Source organism: Eurosta solidaginis, chromosome 2 (assembly GCF_040869045.1).
Source record: "Eurosta solidaginis isolate ZX-2024a chromosome 2, ASM4086904v1, whole genome shotgun sequence".
NCBI classification, from domain to species: domain Eukaryota; kingdom Metazoa; phylum Arthropoda; class Insecta; order Diptera; family Tephritidae; genus Eurosta; species Eurosta solidaginis.
The window spans coordinates 116,169,097-116,193,045 of NC_090320.1; the positions used below are offsets into that span (position 1 = coordinate 116,169,097).

Sequence of the window (23,949 nt, forward strand, 5' to 3'; positions counted from 1 at the left end):
CAATATCTGCCACAACGAATTTATGTAGAATCGTGACCTTTCCAATTAAGACCTCACATACCACTTCCCCTTGGACTTTGTTATACTCGCCAGTGACCGTACACAATCTTGCTCCAGGTAACGGTTTTACTCTCCTGTTGACCAAGTCAGATCGGATTAAGGAATGAGATGCGCCCGTATCTACAGTCAGTACACGTTCTTTGCCATCCACATTCCCTCTGACGGCAAGACTGCTTGATTTCCTTCCAATTTGCGACACATATATCACAGGACATTCCGTAACTGGAGCTAGCTCTCGATCTCTACATCTGACTCGCTCTAGCTCATCCTCTGCAGCTTTGTTATTAAGACCACCCATGTTGTTGAAACCACTAGGATCAAGACCGCAATGACGTGCAATGTGACCGGGCTTCCCGCATTTGAAGCATTTGATAACTCTTTCACTCCGCTTTTGCGATCCTTTCAGCGCCTCCAATATTGTGTTCACCCAGTCTGGCCTTTCTACCCCCACACGGCAGTGCTTTGAACGCTGGCCTACACAGAAGCGATGCTGTTTTCTGAATCAGAGCATATGATACCGTTTCTGTGAATGTAGGTTTTGTGTTTGCGTATGTCGCTCGCTTCGTTTCGATATCCCGTATTCCATTAATAAAGCTCTGGATTTTTACCCTTTCGGTATATTCCACGGGTGCGTCCGAATTCGCTAAATGTGCCAGCCTTTCAACATCCGACGCAAACTCCTGCAATGTTTCACCAGGCCTCTGGAAGCGGTTCAGTAACTCCATTTGGTATATCTGTCTCCTATGCTCGATTCCGTGTCGCCTCTCTATAGCGCTCATCAGTGTTTTGTAGTTGTTCCGCTCTCCCTGGGGAATAGTCTGTAGGATTTCAGAACAGAGCCGTCAAAAGATGAAGTTTTTACCTTCGTATTGCTTGCTGAAACAGTTGTGCAGAGATCTGCGACATTTCGGATATACGTGCCTCCTATGCTTGAATCCTGGATGCTATTTGTGACAATATTTCGGATATACGTGCCTCCTGTGCTTCAATCCTCGATATTATTTGTGCCGAAATTTCTGAAATACGCGTTTCTTGTGCTTCAATCTTCGATGTTATGCGTGTCTCCTGCGATTCCAGTTGGGATGCCATATATGTTTTCTGTTCTTCCAGTTGAGTTTCCATCTTGGATGTTACTGTCGACGTTTGTGCAAATATTGCAGCTAATATCGTGTTCAAGTCTGTGTTCGCCATTGTCTGCGGTGTTTCATTTTTCTCCTCCAATTTTGTTTTCTCATCGCCACTAAAATGAAAGACATACTCTTCCACGTTAATTCCCTCTAATTCCATTGCCTCTCGTAGTCGTACCTGAAGTTCGAGTTTATTGCCGGTTGTATTCAATCCACGGCTCTCCAACTCCTTCAGTTGCTGTATCTTCAATTCACTCTACTTTGCCATGTCCTTGTTGTACTCAAAATCTTCGGAATTTATTCAAAAGTTCCTCTTCGGACACCAATTGTAACGAATTTAGTGAAATTCCGCTTATTCCAAATCTTCTGCTAACGTTCGAATCCCTAAACTGTTGAATAAATAACTCCAATATTCAATAATGCAAAAATGGTCTTTATTACACTTAACCTTACAAGCAATAGCGTGCTTAAATCAAACTGATTACAGATTACTCAGCTTTGCTGCTTTTATACTCTGTACCCAAATGTCTAGACGTTTCTTCTGCTAGAATTTTCTACTTGTTTACCAGCTATAAACTACAGATACACGTTTATAAAATATCGCATAGCCATATGCGCGTGTATATGTGAGTTATATTCCACCGATAACTACATCTGTATGTGAGTTACCTCTTCGTTGCCTTGTATATATGTGGGTAAATGATGATTAATATGTTTATGTATTAGTCTTTAAGAAATGTAACAATTTCAAAATGAGTAATAAATAAAGTAAGTATGTAATGTGATATGGAATTAAGAACAACTTATAAACCATCTACGAAACCCTACGATACCCACGCAGCTAAGTTCTCAGCTGAGTATGTAATGTTCGGTTACAGCCGAACTTAGCCTTCCTTACTTGTTTTCATTTCAATTTGTCATATATATATATATATGTTGTATTAATTTCAGTGGTTCCCATTATGTGGGCCAATGGCAAAATGGCCGTCGACATGGTTTGGGAGTGGAGCAAATTGGCCGGCAGATATATCGTGGAGAGTGGTCGAAAGATGGGCACAAGGGCAGATACGGTATACGCGAAAGCACGGTTTCAACTGCAAGGTATGAAGGAACGTGGAATATGGGCTATCAGGATGGATATGGCTGCGAAACTTATGCAGATGGTGGTACGTAAAACTGTAAAAAAAAAATCAGGTTACATAATAAGAAAAATTCACATTAAATAGATCTAATACGAATTTGAAATGATGAGAATATTTAGAGAAAAAAGTGTGTATTATAAGCTATTTATTCCTGGAAAGGAAAAAAGAAAAAATAAAGGAAAAATATTTTTTAATTATTCAAGGTTCGAATCGAGCTCAAGGCCAGAACAATAATTTTTTTCTAATGATAATTATTGTTTTCTATTGGGTTCCGATCGATTTGTAAACTTTTTTGTGTATTTTTAAGCTCGTTCGATCTAAATGGGTTGAGTGCAAATAAAACGAGTTATTTCACCTTACGGCCCAACGTTTCGCCAACTTTCCTTGGCATCTTCAGGGGCGGATCTATATTTTTAACAATAAAACATACCAAACAACAACAGTTAATGATTTAAAATAATCTCTAGAAGAACATAGTTTCATATACCAATAAATTGAAAACATTCACTTACATTGGTATTTAAACATTGAAAATAAAATTCGTATTTTAGCTTCAATGTTTAAATACCAATGTAAGTGAATGTTTTCAATTTATTGGTGTATGAAACTATGTTCTTCTAGAGATTATTTTAAATCATTAACTGTTGTTGTTTGGTATGTTTTATTGTTAAAAATATAGATCTGCCCCTGAAGATGCCAAGGAAAGTTGGCGAAACGTTGGGCCGTAAGGTGAGATAATTATTGTTATTTTTTAATTTTTCTAAATTTGAAAATATGTATTTTGTTTTTGGAATAGTAAGTAGAAAAATTTTTCAGACAACCTGCCATAGCTGCGCAGATAGATCCATTTCGAAGGGTGCTAAGCCTTCATCATCAGTACGCTTTAGGCATGCTGCGCTAACCATTTAGCTATACAGCGGTGGTTTGTTGGACTGGAAAATTTGCTACTTCTATTCCTTTTTACCAACTATATTTATTCAGTGTTGCGCCATTTTGTGCAAATCACTGATAACGCTGAATTTTTGTTTATTGTCAATTACTTTGTTTGACATTCCCAAGTGCTCATGGTTTATTAACAATTGTTTTTGTTTTTATCGGCCTATTGATAAATCATTCAAGGTTCGAATCGAGCTCAAGGCCAGAACAATAATTTTTTTCTAATGATAATTATTGTTATTTTTTAATTTTTCTAAATTTGAAAAATTGTATTTTGTTTTTGGAATAGTAAGTAGAAAAATTTGTTCAGACAACCTGCCATAGCTGCACAGATAGATCCATTTCGAAGGGTGCTAAGACTTCATCATCAGTACGCTTTAGGCATGCTGTGCTAACCATTTAGCTATACAGCGGTGGTTTGTTTGACTGGCAAATTTACTACTTCTATTCCTTTTTACCAACTATATTTATTCAGTGTTGCGCCATCTGGTGCAAATCACTGATAACGCTGGATTTTTGTTTATTGTCAATTACTTTGTTTGACATTCCCAAGTGCTCATGGTTTATTAACAATTGTTTTTGTTTTTATCGGCCTATTGATAAATTCTTCAAGGTTCGAATCAAGCTCAAAGCCAGAACAATAATTTTTTTCTAGTGATAATTATTGTTATTTTTTAATTTTTCTAAATTTGAAAAATTGTATTTTGTTTTTGGAATAGTAAGTAGACAAATTTTTTCAGACAACCTGCCATAGCTGCGCAGATAGATCCATTTCGAAGGGTGCTAAGCCTTCATCATCCGTACGCTTTGGGCATGCTGCGCTAACCATTTAGCTATACAGCGGTGGTTTGTTTGACTGGCAAATTTGCTACTTCTATTCCTTTTTACCAACTAACCATAATCTATCATAGCACAGCATCTAAATGCGTGTTAGAATGTAAGCAGTTTCTGGAAAGAATCGGTACCAGGAGAAGCATACATCTATTTTGAGTCCCAAGGCATATGGAAATAGATGGGAATGAAAAAGCAGATGAATTAGCTAAAAAGAGCGCATCCCTTGAAGTTTGCTCCGTAGACGTCACAATTAGACTGGGCGAAATTAAGAGAAGGCGAGAGGTGCACCTGATCGACCAAGCGGGAAAGGCGTGGGTTCCAGCGCCGGGCTGTCGAAGATTATGTGTAGGTCTTACAACATTAGACTAAAAAAGTTGCTTCTATGATTAAAAAGAGAGGACTGTAGACTCATGACGGGCACTCTGACTGGACACTGCCTTCTGGCATCACATGCATTTAAATTAGACTTGGTCAGTGATAGCAGATGTAGGAAGTGCGGGTTGGAGGAGGAAACGATCGAGCACGCTCTGTGCTCGTGCCCTGCGCTTGCCAGGCTAAGAATCCAGCTATTGGGAGTGATACAGCTGACAGATCTAGAAGCAGCAAGTGGCTTAAGTCCTAGAATTTGCCAAGAGGACTGAGTTATATTATAACATAGGTCCTAGTTTTTGATAGGGTTTTTCAGTTTGGTCGTTAAAACAAACTTCTGGTAATACTCATAATACGTACTCATTCAATCTATGTGAGGTCCTCATGAACCGGCCAGTTCAACCTAACCTAACCTATTGCACCTTCTACTAATTTAAGGTGAAATCTTTACGGTTATAAACAGTTTTCTCATTTTTAGTTCGGTTAGATATAAAAGCGTAGTTGTTTTTTAGTTGTTTAAAACTATTCTAAAATTTTCCACATGTTTATGAATAAACTTTCTAAAAAAAATCCTTTATCCAAAATATTTCAAAATATTAAAGCACATAGTTTTGTTCAAAGGACAAGCTCTCTGGGTTATCGGAAAGCTTCTTAAAGTACAAGCTTGGATTATTGTTTGAATTTTCACGATCCCTGGATCACCTAGCGAAAAGTTTTTCCCTCATATTGCATTGTCACGGAGTTCTGAATTATGTTCTTAGTTTCAAGAATTTATCTCTAAAAGAAGTTACCCAATTGGCGGAGGCAAAGTTGCACATGCTGTAAATGGAATTTCTAAATATCTCGACCGTTGTCCTACTAAAGAGGATAAATATAATAATGTTTTCGTTATGGTAGTTGTAGGTTTTTTTTGGGCGAGATGTGCATAAATGTCTTCTATACATTTTCTTGGGGTATTTGTGTTTATTTTTCCGACTGTATTTAATTAATTAAATAATTCTCTTTCCAAAAATTACATTTGCATAAGGTGCCTACACGGCATGGATAAATTCGAGACAATTGAAAATGTCCCTCTTGGAAAACATTAGGCATCAATTTGTTTTAATCTCCAGCGAGTTATTCGCCACTCGTAGCAGACTGGTTACTCTTATTATATTTATCCTCTTTGGTTCTACATAGACAACTCTTTTATTCTTAATATCATAACCTACTAGAGCCTAAAGTACCATTTAAAGTTTAGCCTTTCGTCTTACACATGAGTCCAGGCAGACCTTTTCCATTTTTAATCTCCAAAAAAGACCACTTTGGGTAAAGCTAGATGTTTGAAATTTAGCTTCCTAAAATTTAATCATACGTCGATTTATAAAAAAAACTCATCTTGACATCTGATATATATATCTAGTTATATAGATATGTTGATTAATACATCACATTCGTAACACATAGGTCTGGCTGGACCCACACACATTTCTATGTAATATTTTGCATGCAACCGCGCATAATACATTTTTTAAAATTTTTGAATGTCAAGGCAACCTTTGCTTTTTGTCATGGCAAGAGTAGATATTCTTTTTAGTTCATATTTTTGAATTTGGTCGGTCGAAAAAGAGTTGATTTTCTTTTTAGCTCATATTTTTGAATTTCGCTTTGATGGCAGTTGATAAATAAAAGTTCAATGTTCAGGAAGTGAGTGCTAAAATATATTTTTTGGTGCGCTATTTTGATAAAAAAAAATATGAGTTACGAAATTGATTTTATTTATAACACTCGACCGCATAGAAGAAACTTTGACAGTGAATTTTATGAACGTATAGCAGATGCTTTAGCTAACGATTTGGAACGTGAAAGGGCTGCTGAAGATAAACTTCAACCGATAAACCTACCTGATGATTACAATGACATCGAGGATTTGGATTGTATTCCTGGCAATGAAGCTTCAGACATCGAGAACGACCCAATAATCCAACCAAATGAATTATCCTTTGATGATGATGATGACGCTGATGATGATGGTGATGGTGAGTTCGAAGAAACAATGGAAGGACATAATTCCAATGCCTTTTGGTATGGTAAAGATGGCACAAGATGGAGCAAAAATGCACCAAGCGCAGTTCGTTTTCGAGCACACAATATCATGCGATTTCGTGCAGGACCAAAAGAAAATAATTCCATTGCGATGGAGCTATTAAAAAAATTTTTTACTCAAAACATTTCTTTTATTATTATAAAACAAGTAAGGAAGGTTAAGTTCGGGTGTAACCGAACATTACATACTCAGTTGAGAGCTATGGTGGCAAAATAAGGGAAAATAACCATGTAGGAAAATGAACCGAGGGTAACCCTGGAATGTGTTTGTATGACATGTGTATCAAATGAAAGGTGTTAATGAGTATTTTAAAAGGGAGTGATCCTTATTTCCATAGGTGGACGCCGTTTCGTGATATCGCCATAAAGGGGACCAGGGTGACTCTAGAATGCGTTTGTACACTATGGGTGTCAAACGAAAGGTATTAATGAGTATTTTAAGAGGTCGTGGACGCCTTTTCGAGATATCCCCATAAAGGTGGACCAGGGTTGACTCTAGAATTTGTTTGTATGATATGGGTATCAAATGAAAGGTGTTAATGAGTATTTTAAAAGGGAGTGGGCCTTAGTTCCATAGGTGGATGCCTTTTCGCGATATCGCCATAAAGGTGGGCCAGGGGTGGCTCTAGAATTTTTTTGTACGATATGGGTATCAAATGAAAGGTGTTAATGAGTATTTTAAAAAGGAGTGGGCCTTAGTTCTATATGTGTACGCCTTTTCGAGATATCGCCATAAACGTGGACCAGGGGTGACTCTAGAATGTGTTTGTATGATATGGGTATCAAATTAAAGGTGTTAATGAGGGTTTTAAAAGGGAGTGGCCCTTAGTTGTATATGTGAAGGCGTTTTCGAGATATCGACCAAAATGTGGACCAGGGTGATCCAGAACTTCATCTGTCGGGTACCGCTAATTTATTTATATATGTAATACCACGAACAGTATTCCTTCCAAGATTCCAAGGGCTTTTGATTTCGCCCTGCAAAACTTTTTCATTTTCTTCTACTTAATATGGTAGGTGTCACACCCATTTTACCAAGTTTTTTTCTAAAGTTATATTTTGCGTCCATATTGGCGGCCACCGTGGTGTGATGGTAGCGTGCTCCGTCTACCACACCGTATGCCCTGGGTTCGAACCCCGGGCAAAGCAACATCAAAATTTTAGAAATAAGGTTTTTAAATTAGAAGAAAATTTTTCTAAGCGGGGTCGCCCCTCGGCAGTGTTTGGCAAGCGCTCCGGATGTATTTCTGCCATGAAAAGCTCTCAGTGAAAACTCATATGCCTTGCAGATGGCGTTCGGAGTCGGCATAAAACATGTAGGTCCCGTCCGGCCAATTTGTAGGGAAAATCAAGAAGAGCACGACGCAACTTGGAAGAGAAGCTCGGCCTTAGATCTCTTCGGAGGTTATCGCGCCTTACATTTTTTTTTTTTATATTTTGCGTCAATAGACCAATACAATTACCATGTTTCCTCCATTTTTTCGTATTTGGTATATAATTATGGCATTTTTTTCAATTTTCGTAATTTTCGATATCGAAAAAGTGGGCGTGGTCATAGTCGGATTTCATCCATTTTTTACACCAATACAAAGTGAGTTCAGATAAGTACGTGAACTGAGTTTAGTAAAGATATATCGATTTTTGCGCAAGTTATCGTGTTAAAGGCCGAGCGGAAGGACAGACGGTCGACTGTGTATAAAAACTGGGCGCGGCTTCAACCGATTTCGCCCTTTTTCACAGAAAACAGTTATCGTCCTAGAATCTAACTACCATAATACTAATACCAAATTTCACAAGGATTGGTAAATTTTTGTTCGACTTATGGCATTAAAAGTATCCTAGACAAATTAAATGAAAAAGGGCGGAGCCACGCCCATTTTGAAATTTTCTTTTATTTTTGTATTTTGTTGCACCATATCATTACTGGAGTTGAATTTTGGCATAATTTACTTATATACTCTAAAGATATTAACTTTTCTTTCTCCGATTTTGCTAATTTTTAGTAAGCAGACATATAGTAATAAGAGTAACGTTCCTGCCAAATTTCATCATGATATCTTCAACGATTGCCAAATAACAGCTTGCAAAACTTCTAAATCACCTCCTTTTAAAAGTGGGCGGTGCCACGCCCATTTTCCAAGATTTTACCATTTTTCTATTCTGCGTCATAAGTTCAACTAACTTACCAAGTTTCATCGCTTAATCCGTATTTGGTAATGAATTATCGCACTTTTTCGATTTTTCGAAATTTTCGTTATCGAAAAAGTGGGCGTGGTTATTGTCCGATATCGTTCATTTTAAATAGCGATCTGAGATGAGTGCCCATGAACCTACATACCAAATTTCATCAAGATACCTCAAAATTTACTCAAGTTATCGTGGTAACGGACAGACGGACGGACATGGCTCAATCGAATTTTTTTTTCGATACTGATGATTTTGATATATGGAAGTCTATATCTATCTCGATTCCTTTATACCTGTACAACCAACCGTTATCCAATCAAAGTTAATATACTCTGTGAGCTCTGCTCAACTGAGTATAAAAAAACAAATCGTTACGCCAAAGACACAACTGAGAAGTGGAATAAGGCCAACCCTGACAAGCAACAAAAAACTTGGAAAGATATGACTGAAGCTGAATTTGATGCCTTCTTGGGCATTCTTTTTGCATCTGGTGTTACACACAATAATATGCAAAAAGCAGATGTTTTGTGGCGTACGGATAACCTACCAATCTTTAGAGCTGCCATGTCTTACCATCGCTTCGTTGCCCTGGCTCGTCATATTCGGTTTGACGACAGTCGTATTCGTGAACATCGTCAAAAGTTGGACAAAACGGCACCAATTCGTGATATTTGGAATTTTCTAAACCAAAATCTGGCAAATAACTACGAACCTCATGAGACAATTGTAGTTGATGAGCAGTTATTTCCATATCGAGGAAAAACCAAATTCACCCAATACATACCTTCAAAGCCAGCAAAATATGGCATCAAAATTTGGTGGGCATGTGATTCCAAAACTAAATACCCATTAAAAGGAAAATTGTATACAGAACGAAATGAAGGCGAGGAAAGAGAAGTAAGTCAAGGTGAAAATGTACTGTTACAGCTCGCTAAGCCGTATACTAACACCGGGCGCACAGTTGTTGCAGATAATTTCTTTACAACCTTGGAAGGTGCAAAACGTATCGTCAAAATTGGTATGGCTTTCGTTGGCACTATTCGGGCCAATAAGAGATGTATTCCCAGCGAAAAAGTCCTGCTCGTCCCATTCTTTCATCTTGTTTCGGATTTCACGACAATTTGGTATCAATTTGCAGTTATATGCCGAAAAAGAACAAGGTAGTCAATTTGATATCCACCGTACATTACACAAAAGAGTGTTTTGGTAAAGCAAAAAAACCTGAAGCAATATTGGTTTATAATAAAAATAAAGTTGGTGTCGATTGTATGGGCCAGATGGTAACGTATTTTACTACGAAACGTTCAAAAAAAGGGTGGACATTTGCCGTTTTTTGTAATACGCTGGATGTTATGGGACTGGCATCTTACTGCATTTTCAAAGAAGTTGAAAATACCCAAAAAAATGATGCTCGACGCAACTTCCTATGGACACTTGCTAGTTCGTTGGTTCTACCAAACGTTGAAGAAAGAATGAACAACGTTGATATCTCCAAACAATTTAGCACGCGGACAGCTATAGAGGCCTTCTTAGGAAAACAAATAAACATGAGTATTTCTAAATTTGTAAAACTTTTTATAATTTTCACTGCAATTTCTTTGGTTTCTAATTTTTTCTTCCTTTTTTAGAATCCCCTCGTAAATCCTACAAAAAGCGGCGCAGATACATTAGCTACAAAGAAATATTGTCGACTGTGTGCAGAATCAGATGAAAAGATCCGGAGAAAGACCCGACCTTTTGCTCGAAATGCGCAGAGCCGGTTTGTCAGCAACATTCAAAAATCGACTTTGTTTGCTTCTGTTGTATTCCGCAAGAATAATAAAGTATTTTGGTCATTATTTGTCAATATTTCCCAATGTATTTAGAGAATGGAATATAATTTAATTTTTCTTTACTTATTTTTCCAAATAAAAATAAGTAATTTAATTAATACTTAAATAACATACAATTAAAAGGTTCAAAAAAAAAAAGGTGGAATATAACTCCTATATTTCAGCGTAAATGCATACAATTTGTATGTGAGTCCAGCCAGACTCATGTGTACCGAATGTGACTATCGAAACATGTGTCTCACGAAGAGTTAAGGTCTCTGAGTTATCGAAAAGCTCCTTAAAATTCGAAAGCAAACTTTCCAAAATTTCACTGTCCGTGGACAGTCAATGGGGGTTTCAAAAAAGTTCGTAGTTTCAAGAATCTAGCTTTACGGGAAATTACTCAAATAGCGGTCTCTTTAAAAAATGACATTTTTCCGACGGCTTGGAAGGAATCTGTTCTTATCCCACTCCATAGAAAAGGAAGCAAGTAGTATATTGAAAACTATAGTGGAATAGCAAAGCTCTCCGCTATCCCTAAGCTATTCGAAGCAATCGTTACTAATCACCTTACATTTTCGATTTCTACAGTGATAGATATGTACATAATTCTCAGCATAGCTTTTGTAGAGGCAAATCAACCACAACCAATTTGCTTGAATATACAATTCACGTCTTTAATGGGTTTATGGGTGATAAAATAGAAACAAAAAAGAAAATTTTATAGTCATTATCGGAAAAGGTGCCTCGGCAAAGTTGATGCTTCAATTTCAGGATGACATGAATAAACATGTATGTATCTAAAATAGATAAACACAACATCGTTGGAAAAAAGAAAATTCTTCAAGCCATGTCAAAATAAACTCAACCGGTTATGAATATAAGTATATATATATCTAATATATAAAATTCTTCTGTCACGGTGTTAGAGGCTTAACTCCTCCGAAACGGCTGAACCGATTCTCATGAAATTTTGTGATCATATTGGGTAGGTCTGGCGGCCACCGTGGTGTGATGGTAGCGTGCTCCGCCTATCACACCGTATGCCCTGGGTTCAACTCCCGGGCAAAGCAACATCAAAATTTTAGAAACAAGGTTTTTCAATTAGAAGAAAATGTTTCTAAGCGGGGTCGCCCCTCGGAAGTGTCTGGCAAGCGCTCCGAGTGTATTTCTGCCATGAAAAGCTCTCAGTGAAAACTCATCTGCCTTGCCGATGATGCCGTTCGGAGTCGGCATAAAACATGTAGGTCCCGTCCGGCCAATTTGTAGGGAAAAATCAAGAGGAGCACGACGCAAATTGGAAGAGAAGCTCGGCCTTAGATCTCTTCGGAGGTTATCGCGCCTTACATTTTTTTTTTATTGGGTAGGTCTGAGAATCGGCCAACATCTTCCTTTTTTTTCGCTACGTGCCCAGGGTCTTGAGATCAAAACGTGGACCCGAGTACCCCTAGAATGTGTTCATACAGTATGGATATCAAATGAAAGCTGTTGATGAGTGCTATAGTACAGGATAATTTTCATACCCCTGGGTGACTAGGGTCTCGAGATATAGGCCAAAACGTGGACCTGGTACCCCTAGGATGTGTTTATACAATATGGATATCAAATGAAAGCTGTTGATGAGTGCTTTAGTTCAGGATAATTTTCATACCCCTGGATGACTAGGGTCTCGAGACATAGGCCAAACGTGGACCCGGGTACCTCTAGAATGTGTTTATACAATATGGATAACAAATGAAAGCTGTTGATAAGTGATTTAGTAGAGGATAATTTTCATTCCCCTGGGTGACTAGGGTCTGGAGATATAGGCCAGACGTGAGCCCGTGAACGCCTAGACAATGTTTTTACATTGTGGGTATCAAATTGAAGCTGTTGATGAGTGATTTAGTACAGGGTAGTTTTCCTACCTATTGGTGACTAGGGTCTCGAGATATAGGCCAAAACGTGGATAAGCGTAACACTAGGATGTATTTTTACATTATGGGTATCAAATTGAAGCTGTTTTGTGTGCATTAGTACAGAGTAAGTTTTATGCCGCTGAGTGGCTAGGGTCTCGAGATGTAGGCCAAAACGTGGACCCGGATACACCTAGAATGTGTTTTTACATTATGGGTATCAAATTGAAGCTGTTGATATGAGCTTTACTACAGAGTAAGTTTTATGCCGCTGGGTGACTAGGGTCTCAAGATGTAGGCCAAAACGTGGACCCGGATACACCAAGAATGTGTTTTTCATTATGGGTATCAAATTGAAGCTGTTGATGTATGCTTTAGTACAGAGTAAGTTTTACACCGCTGGGTGACTACGGTCTCGAGATATAGGCCAAAACATGGACCCAGATACACCTAGAATGTGTTTTTATATTATGGGTATCATTGAAATTTCGACTTCGCTGCGTACGGACGTGTTTCACTCGAGCTCTGTGTTTATTTTGATTCTCGTTTTTAATCTACTTTATAATTTGTCTAATACAAATATAGTTTTTGTGACAACAAAAGAAAGAAAATTATTACAATCATTACATTTAAATTAAACAAATAAATAAATATAAATATTTAATATAATAATAACAAAACAATTTGTGCACTACAGAAACTATTAAATATTCAATTTGTTTTGACGGTTTGGTCTGTCAAAGAGTTGAACGCGCGCAAACCAGTGTGCAGTGCGAGAGGTGGAAGGAGGTGTTTCACCTGCAGTGTGTTGTTGGCACTTGGGTTGTTGATTTAACTTATTTTAAAAATGCCGATGAAATTTATATTTGTGGCGATTGTGCTGTCGTTCATCGTGAGGCTGAAATGTCTTCGCTGTACAACAACAACAACAACAACAACAGCGTCAATATCAATAATAATAATTTGCAAGTCAACGGCAGTACCAACAACATATATAATAATAACGAGCATACTAACGCCAACTAAATCAACAATAATAGTGAGCAAATGAGTCAAACAGCGACAGCTAATACACTTGCTGCTCTTTCTAAAGATAACGCGAATATTAATACTTTTATCACTGATCTAAAATCAGTTAACGACAACCTGCTGAAAAAATGGATAGCATGCTTGATTGTTTTTCCGTATTACACCGAAGTATAGCACAGAAAGACGAATTGATAACTGCGCTGGCAAGTGAGGTCAAAGGACTTCAGGTCTTACTTACTGGTTTTCTGAATGAAGCAAATTTTAAAAATTTAAAAAATCCACCGCCAAACAAAAACAATAACATGTCTGCTGCGTGCAATGCTTTTATGCCATCATCTCCTTCCACTTTCTCGTCTATTGCTGCCAACGTCGCATCTATTGCAATTTGTCCCAACAACAACTCCTCGATGTCGGCATCTGCATCACATACTCTTCCTACTGTGCCGTATATTTCTGATAACTCTGCGGTCGATCTTCTCTCTGGCGCTTCTACCTTGACTCCGATCTCTCAACATTCTAATAATATAGAAGAGGCAACTGTTGTTAATTTGCATACCACCAAAGCACCTCAAAAGTCTAATGGTAAGCAAAATAATCATATTACTGCGCGTAACAATAATGGTGTCAATTTTAATAATCGTGTGGTTGGTCGAAATGCTTCAACAGAGCTAGAAGTAGCCGTAATTAGAAAATGGATGCATCTATCTGCGTTTAAACCATCTTTCTTCTGTGGTTGCGATCCTACCTCACGAACAGAACAACGTTTGTAGAAATCGATGGTACTGCGTCTTACTCTTTTGTGGTAACCTCCGGAGTACCGCAGGGTAGTATTCTAGGCCCGCTTCTTTTTGTTCTGCTTATCAATGATATCCGGTCCTGCTTTAATCACTCGCAATTTCTTCTATATGCTGATGACTGGAAATTGTATTCTAGATTAACCTGCGCTTCGGCTTCAAAATGAACTCAACAAGCTTACTGATTGGAGTCTCAAAAACGAGCTGTTGCTTACCATAAAAAAATGTTTTCATTTAACCTTGTCGCATACGCGTAATCGTATAAATTCAACTTACTCGATTCTTAACACTCAACTGTCCTCAGTTGAGGTATTTTCTGATCTAGGCGATCTGTTTGACTCTGGTTTTACCTTTGTCAGTCATGTGAATACAGTTATCCCTAAGGCCTTTTCGCATTTTGGCTTTTTGAAGCGTTATGCGAAAGACTTTAAAGATCCCTATACAAGAAAATCCCTTTTTACTTGTCTTGCCCGGTCTAAGTTGGAGTACGCTTCAATTATCTGAAACCCATTATATAGTTCTCATTCGGACAAAATCGAGCGTGTACAGCGTAGCTTTACTCGCTTTGCTCTCTATCCACTTCATTTCGTCGATCCCTTTCCATCCTACACTGCACGGTGTTTGCTCATAAACTTGAAATCTCTCTCTAGTAGGCGCACAATCCATTCGATAATATTCATTTTCGACATTGTTAATGGCTTAATTCATTGCATGAATCTGCTCGATCAACTTTGCTTCAATGTCCCAAATCGCATCCTACGTTCCCACTACCCTTTCCATCTTACTACAGTTAAATCTAATTACCACTATCTCGGGCCCATTACTAGAGCTGTCAGTGAAATTAACAAAATCTACAAACCGCTTGATCTCGATTTCGCAATGCCGAGATTCCAGTTCGTCGATAAGATTACTTCATTATATTCCTAGTACTCAATTCCATCCAATTTAGTCAGTAAGTAATTTCTTGTACATTTCTAGTCTGTAAGATATTGTTATCATAGACCGAATAAGGAATAATAAAAATAATAATAATAAATTGAAGCTGTTGATGTGTGCTATAACACAGAGTAAGCTTTACACCGCTGAGTGACTAAGGTCTCGAGATATAGGCCAAAACATGGACCCGGATACCCCTAGAATGTGTGTGTATTATGGATATCAAATGAAAGCTGTTGCTGAGAACTCTATAGATCATTGTGATATTCCATTTAGTGGCATCAACCTGGCAAAACTGATAAATATGCATGCGAAGCCGAAATGAAGACAAGAATTAATAATACCCACATGCCTACTTACATACATCCTATTCGATTTAAATGAAATTTCGTATATAAATTTGCCTGTATTAGTATTTACGATGCCAGTGACGGACTGGGACTGGGATTAGGACTAGGACTGGGACTGGGACTGAGACTCGGAATGAGACTGGAACAAAATACATACCACCCTCTGGGACTGGTAATAAGAGATGAAGAAGAAGGAGAAAAACTTGAGAGAAGAGCAAAAAGAGAGAAGGAGACTGAGAAAGAGATAGAATGAGACGAAGATGGAGATGAAGCGAAAAAGATGGAGGGAGGAGTGAATAAAAGATTAGGAAAAAGTGTAGAGGGGAAGGGCAGAGTGAGACGGAAAAAGCTTATTAAAATGTATGCAGATAGGCCAAATTTAGGGAAGAACAACGTCTGTCGGGTCTGCTAGTATATATATATATATATATATGTATATAATATAAATTTTGATTTTGGCGACCTTTTTGTTAATTAATCAGTTTTTGCTAGCTGGCTTGAGGTCCGAATTGAAATAAAAACACAAGGGTTTTTTTTTATATATTTCCAATATATTTCGATTACACACGGTAATCGTCTTCAGGGTGAAAACTACAAAACATAAAAACAACAAAATAAATAAATAAATAACACATTTTCTAACATACAAATTTAAAAAAAAATTAATCACATTTAAAACATTTTTTACACGTGTGTATCACTTGACGTGGAGTTTATCACTGATCGTTTGTTTGTCAACAAATGTCTATAAAAGCTAGCGGAGTTATCTACGTCTGTTTTGTAGTTCGAGCCCTTCCCGCAATTTAAGTGTAACCAACAAAAATACAGATATTAGTTTTTTGCAAAAACCGATAGTTTTGCATGATTTGAATCATCTCACAAATTTTTATAATAGAGAATAGTACCGCTGTCAAGCTAAATCAAAAGGAAATTTTAGTGTAAGTGAATGTTGAGGTTTGTTTACTTTTTCTGTGTCCGCAAATTGCTACTTACCACAAAAGTGCTTCTCTGTGGTATCTTACGAGTAAAGTTTATTTTCACTTTTATCGTGTATATTTATATTGTTCCCAAAAGCGTTTGTTGCAATTATACTGTATATGCATGATTTAAGCAACCATTTTGCAAAAAGAAAAAAATATGGCTGAAAACGAAAATATATATTTTAGTTTGATAAAAATCATTTCTGCTTAAGTTCGTGAAATCCAATAAAATTGCTTTATTATTTTAATATGGAACTTTTACAAAATAAGAAGATTAATTATTTTATATTATCTTTAAAATACAAAAACAAAACTGTGTTTTTATACCAATGAACGATCAAGAATAACTCACTGAAAAGACATATTCTGGGGAATTAGAAAACGAGATATGCGTTGGAAACAGAGGGTACAAGAAGAAACGAAAACATCCTAAAAGACTTCGGGGTAAAAAACGCAACCTGTATGAAGTTAAACCAAATCCCTGCGTAGTTAAAAAGTATGGAAACAAGTGTTGTGAAAAGCTTAGTGAGCAAGATCTGTTGGTGCTAAATGAACACTTTTGGGGCTTAGGCAACAAGATACGACAAAGAGATTGGCTTCTATCGTGCATGACCCGGAAATACGTCCAAAGGAGAACATCAGATAGCCTTAAAAAACAGTGGAACTATGCATATTTCATTACCTATAACGAAAAGCGTTTTAAAGTTTGTCAGCAGTTTTTACTGAAAACACTTAATATTTCCCAAAACACGTTAATATGTGTTAGAAAAAAACATAACTCTTCAAATACCTCTTGCCTGACCAAAAAAGACCTCCTCCCCATAATAAGTCTGACGAAATAAATGTGGCTCTTTTGAAATCATTCATTGGACACCTACCAGCAGTTCCTTCCCACTATTGTAGGAACAAAAGTACTAAGTTATATCTTCCACAGTACTTTCGAAACGTGCCAACTTTGTATAGGTGTTACACGCAGCACTTGATAAATATAAATCAGGAGCAAGTTAAGTTATACCTACGAGTTTTTCGTACCATTTTTAAAAATGAATACCATATAGGCTTCCGTTTGCCAAAAAAGGACAAATGCATTATTTGTGAAAAGTATAATAATTCGGACAGAGAAGCACACATTGAATACACCACACGGAAAAAGCGTAAACCTATTCTATTCAAGAAAATATGTTTTTTATAATGAAAGCGTTTACGAAAACGGCACAAGAATCGGGTATTGCTTTTAATGGGGTGAATCGGATGGACAACGTGGATGTAACGAAATTTTCAGTGCAATTTTCCAATACCTAAATATCCTGAATGAAAGGGGACTCGTTCTGATATAAGTCTATATTGTGATAGTTGTGTTGGGCAGAACAGGAGCTATGCAAGCAATGATAATATATTTCTTACAGAAGGCTGCTAACATAAAACATATTAAATTACTTACTTACCTGTTGCCTGAGCATACCATGTTGCCCGTGGACTCCATACATAGCACTATTGAGTCTTTTATTCGCGATAGAAATGTTTGGGCTCCAAGTGAATGGTATACAATTATTTCGAACGCCAGAACTATACCAGAAAATTATACATGCATTTCAATTCATAATTCGGATTTTAAAGATTGGAAAACCTTTTCTCAAGCTTTGCTTCCAGCTTCAGTTAAAATATCATTTACGTCTTTGCGTTGCGCTATCTTCGAAAAAAATTCTCCATTCGTTGAACTACACTATGGTTATTTTGACGATAACGAAAAAAAGGTATATGATATCAGTACAATTGTGCGGTCAAGACGAAATTCCCTCATACTTAATAAGGGTCCTGTTACCTTGAATGATCACTTCTTACACAATTCATCTTCAAAATATAGCAACCTAAAAGCTCTTTGCAAAAAGAATATCATACCAAAACAATTTCACTATGAATATATTAGCTTATCCCATACTGGAAAGATAATAGATATATTGACTGAGACAGACGAAGATGACTGAATTATTTTGTTTACAACAATTATATTTTATTTATATTGTGTTCAAATTTGGAATTGTATAAGTTTCCTTTAATTTCGAATGTAAGTATGTACTAAAAAATTACAATCAATACGCCTTTAATGTGCCCCTATGTAATCTGAAAAATATAATTGAATAACTTAAAATTTAAGGTAACTAACAAAATACTGTTTGGAAAGTGAGCCAACATGACAGCAAAAAAAACTTAAGTACATAGAACAGGACTTTCGGTACAGTGTGGTCAAAAACCGAAGTCTTAATTGTAGGCTCAAGAAATATTTTATACACATACCAAGTTTCATGATAGTAGCTATTTTTTGTCAGAAGATAATTACAAAAAACCTGCAAAATTTACTTTTCGTTGGTTACACTTAAATTGCGGGAAGGGCTCTAGTTCATTCGCTGGTTGGTGTGTTAATAATGTGAAGCATTTCCAGATTAAATCGTTTGCAGTAATGTTGTTCTTGTTGAAGAATAGTAGATTTGTCGAAGTTTGGTGAGAGGGAGTTTTCAGTACAGTGGGTCATAAGTGCACTTTTTTGGTTTGCAGTATGGTGGCAATATTTATAATCCGATTTGTGTTGCGCTAGTCGAGTTTTAAGTTTGCCTTTTGTTGTTCCAACATATACGTTGTAGTATGGTTCCTTGTTTTTCCATTGCAAGGGATTTCGTACTATATTGCTTTTTTCTGTATGTGGTTTTTGATTTCGTTTGATTATATATGTTTTTTAATGTATTTATCGGCTTTTGGGCTATTTTTACTTCATCTTTGTTGTAGAAGTCTGATTTGGCCAATCGTTCCGACAATTTTGGCACATAAGCTTACTTACTTACTTAATTGGCGCTTAACCGTCTAAACGCGCCAGTCGCTCCTTAGCTCCCCCAACCGGCGCCAATTGGTCACACCAAGGGAGCTTAAATCGTTTTCCACCTGGTCCTTCCAACAGAGTGGGGGCCGCCCTCTACCTCTGCTTCCATAGGCGGGTTCCGATAGAAACACTTTCTTGGCCGGAGCATCATCTTTCATTCGCATAACATGGCCTAGCCAGCGCGGCCGCTGCGTTTTAATTCGCTGGACTATGTTAGTGTCTGCGTATAGCTCGTACAGCTCATCATTAAATCTTCTTCGGTACTCGCCATCGCCAACGCCTAGAGGTCCATAAATCGAATTCGAAGAAATTTTCTCTCGAAAACTCCCAAAGCCGCTTCATCTGCTGTTGTCATGGTCCATGCTTCTGCCCCATATAGCAGGATGGGTAAGATAAGTGACTTGTAGAGTATGATTTTCGTTCGCCGAGAGAGGACTTTACTTTTCAATTGCCTACCTAGTCCAAAGTAGCATTTATTGGCAAGATTGATTCTTCGCTGGATTTCAGTGCTGATGTTGTTGCTAGTGTTGATGCTGGTTCCCAAATAAACGAAATCTTTTACTATTTCGAAATTATGGCTGCCAACAGTAGCGTGGTTGCCAAGACGCGTATGCGCTGACTCTTTGCTGGATAACAGCAGGTACTTCGTTTTGTCCTCATTCACCATCAAACCCATCTTACCGCTTCTTTTTCCAGTTTGGAGTAAGCAGAACTAACAGCGCGGGTGTTTAGGCCGATGATATCAATATCATCAGCATATGCCAGTAATTGCACGCTTTTATAGTATATTTTTCCAGTGCGGTTAAGTTCTGCAGCTAGTATAATTTTCTCCAGCATCAAATTAAAGAAATCGCAAAATAGGGGGTCACCCTGTCTGAAAACTCGTTTAGTTTCGAACGGCTCGGAGAGCTCCTCGCCAATTTTTACTGAGCTGATGGTGTTGCTCAACGTCATTTTGCACAGCCGTATAAGTTTTGCGGTGAAACCAAATTCAGACATAGCGGCATATAGGCAGCTCCTTTTCGTGCTGTCGAAGGCGGCTTTAAAGTCGATGAAGAGGTGATGTGTGTCGATTTTTTTTTCACGGGTTTTCTTCCAAGATTTGGCGCATTGTGAATATCTGGTCGATGGTAGATTTACCAGGTCTGAAGCCGCACTGATAAGGTCCAATCAGCCGGTTCACGGTGGGCTTCAATCTTTCGCACAATACACTTGAAAGGGCCTTATATGCGATATTAAGAAGGCTGATTCCACGATAGTTGGTGCATTTTTTTCTTGTGGACTGGGCAAAGAACACTTAGATTCCAACCGTCGGGCATGCACTCGTCCGCCCATATTTTGCTAAGGAGCTGCTGCATGCGCCTTACCAACTCCTCGCCGCCGTACTTGAATAGCTCCGCGAGCAATCCATCAGCGCCCACGGCCTTGTTGTTTTTCAATCTGGTTATTGCTATTCTAACTTCGTCATAATCGGGCGGGGGGACATATATTTCATCGTCATCGATTGCGCGATCGAGTTCTTCATCTCTGCGCGGTGAACTGCTGCCTCCATTTAGGAGAGCAGAGAAGTATTCCCTCCATAATCTAAGCACTCTCTGGACATCAGTTACAAGGTCGCCGTTTTCATTCCTACAGGAGTGGCACATAAGCTACTGACTTAAATATTTTCTGCGGTTTTTCTTCTTCTTTTTCTCTTTCTTTTCTTCTTGATATTTGTTTAACAGTGTTTTAATTATGTTTTCAGGAAAATCATTTCTTCTTAACAATAGTTTTATTTCATTTATAATTTCTTCGTGGTAAGTGTCGTCCGTAATTTCTAACATTCTTCTTATACAGCCCATTGCTGTATTCATTATCATCGTCTTTGGATGCTTTGAATAAAAGTTGATGATTCGTCCTGTTGATGTTGATTTCTTATACCACTTTAACTTAAATTCATTCTTGCTTCTAATAACAATTGAGCATACTGGTGATGTTGGGGATCCCATCGGCAATCCTTTTAGCTGTGTATACAATATATCATTGAATTTGAAATACCTATTTTATTCGATGCAAAACGTAAGTATATCCATAAACAGTTTTTTTTTTTGTATATTTGTGTGTTGTTCTATTTTCATCCAATTGTCTCTTATGATCTCAAGGGCTAATTGTGTGGGAATGCTGGGAAACAGGGAAATTACGTCGAAAGATATTAGCTTTTCATGGTTGGAAATGTAGGTGTTTTTAATTTTTGTTTTAAACTCGAATGTATTTTTGATGTTGTATGCCGAGTTTTCTGTTGCGTTTTTTAATATATCTGCTATATATTTGCATAGGCTGTGTGCTGGTGATCCAGAGGCGACATCCGCCCAATGCAGCTCCTGCCTTGGGCGGTGCCACTTTCCTAGATGTTCCGGTCTCCGCGACGGCAACCCCCGACGGGTTTCATTGCGCCATGTTGCCAGGTCGCAAACCCCAATCTACCGAGTACCCCAATGCTTGCCCAAGGACGCCCAGTCCCAGGCCCACAACAGCAGTTGCGTCCTGGCCTTCCTCAACCCAGGCGTAGTCACCCGTCACTTACTCCCAGAGCGGCGACGTCTCCCCCTATGCACTTCAGAATTCTGCAATTAAACTGTAATTGACTCACTGGGAAGGTCACGGAGATAGTTGATTTCATAAAGCGGCACAACATCCGAATTGCTGCGATTCAAGAGACTAAACTCACAGCAAGATCTGCACTGCAAACTTGTTCTGGGTATAATGTCCACAGAAAAGATCGCATGAGTGGAAATTGAAGCGGCCTCGCGTTTATCATACACCACTCTGTGCAATATCATATATTTGATCCTGGCATCGACCGCAGGGACAATGTCTTAGAACGTCAAGGCCTATCTGTCCGGTCAGGCGATGCAAACCTAGAAATCATCAACATCTACATGCGTCCTGTCACCTGTTGCCCCAGTGGATATCGCCCTAATATTAGTGCCTTACTCACTGGCAACAACCGCATTATCTTAGGCGACTTTAATGCCCATCACGATCTATGGCATTCAAACTTGCGGGCGGACAGTAGGGGTGAGATGTTGGCGGATCAAATAGAAGAAACGACGTTCTGCAACATAAACGGAGACGCCGCCACACGTATGGTAGGAAGCTGTCACAATTCGTCGGATATCTCAATCGTGAGCGCAAAACTCGTAAACTGCGTCAACTGGCAGCCGATGTTAACATTGGCATCCGACCACCTGCCTATACTTATTTCTTTCGAGCGTACCGCCGACTTCATCGTTACAGAACAACGCACTTTCATAAACTTTAAAAAAGGAAAGTGGGACGATTGCAAATCTTTTACAGACAACCACTTTGCTGCCCTCCCTATCCCGACTGATGCCCGCCAAGGGGAGCGTGCTTTCCGCAAGGTCATTGAATCCGCCTCGGCACGTTTCATTCCCGCTGGGAGAATTACCGAAATTCGGTCCCACTTCCCGGCGGAGGCCGCAAATTTAGCGAGACAACGTGACCTTATAAGACAGCTCTACCCAGGCGACCCCCAAATAATGGATATAAACAAACGCATCAGATTGCTTGTGGATGAAAACAAGCGGGCGAAATGGGAGGAGCACCTAAGAGGTTGTAACCTCTCTGCCGGTGTGGGTAAACTTTGGTCCACCGTAAAGTCTCTACCGAATCCGTCTAAGCACAATGACAAAGTTTCCATCGCCTTCGGCGATAAAGTGCTGTCGGATTCGAAAAAATGCGCGAGCGCTTTCTGTCGTCAATATATAATGCATTCTACGGTCGACAAAGATAGACGCACATAAACATAAATTCACCGCGTCACCAATTACCATCACCGCCAAATACTTAGCACATGTCTTCAACCTGTCTCTTTCCACCTTTTTCATACCCGAAAAATGGAAAATGGCCAAGGTGGTCCCGCTACTAAAGCTTGGGAAGTCAGCTAACATAGGAGAGTCGTATCGTCCGGTATCTCTCCTATCGTCAGTAGCAAAGACGCTTGAAGCCATTTTGCTCCCTAATTCCAAACAAATTTTCAGCTAGCCTGTCATCAGCATGGCTTCAGAAAACTCCATATCACCACCACCGCGCTAAATGCCATCAGCACCCAGATACATTGCGGTTTAGATCAAAACCCCCACCATAGAACAGTACTTGTAGCGCTAGACGTATCAAAAGCTTTTGATACGGTCAACCATGGCACGTTACTGCAAGACCTGGAAGGGTCTACCCTTCCGCCATGTCTTAACAGGTGGACCGCAAATTATCTGGGTGGTCGGCAGGCATCGGTGCAATTTAGAAACAAAACATCAAAACCAAGAAGAGTTAAACAAGGCTTGCCTCAGGGTGGTGTCCTATCCCCACTTTTGTTTAATTTCTACTTCACTATCGTTTCATACGCCTATGACTGCACAATAATGGCCACAGTCCCAGGCCCAGGCCCACAGATCGATGAGCTCTGCAACAGAATAAACGGCTATCTCCCTGATCTCTCCAGTTTTTTCGCCTCGCGTAACCTGGCATTATCACCGACTAAATCTT

The 23,949-nt window shown here is 38.6% G+C and overlaps 1 protein-coding gene across 2 annotated transcripts in view; it reads left to right on the forward strand.

Annotated features, from left to right (window-relative positions):
* Window positions 1-23,949, forward strand: part of LOC137240171 (uncharacterized) — a 1,093,642-nt gene that overhangs the window by 754,175 nt on the left and 315,518 nt on the right. For both annotated transcript variants that reach the window (XR_010949619.1, XM_067766100.1), the window contains exon 4: window positions 2,139-2,353. Coding sequence is in view for 1 of the 2 variants with exons in the window: in XM_067766100.1 (XP_067622201.1) it covers window positions 2,139-2,353 (215 nt within the window). In the remaining variant the exon portion in view is untranslated. The remainder of the gene's footprint in view (window positions 1-2,138; window positions 2,354-23,949) is intronic.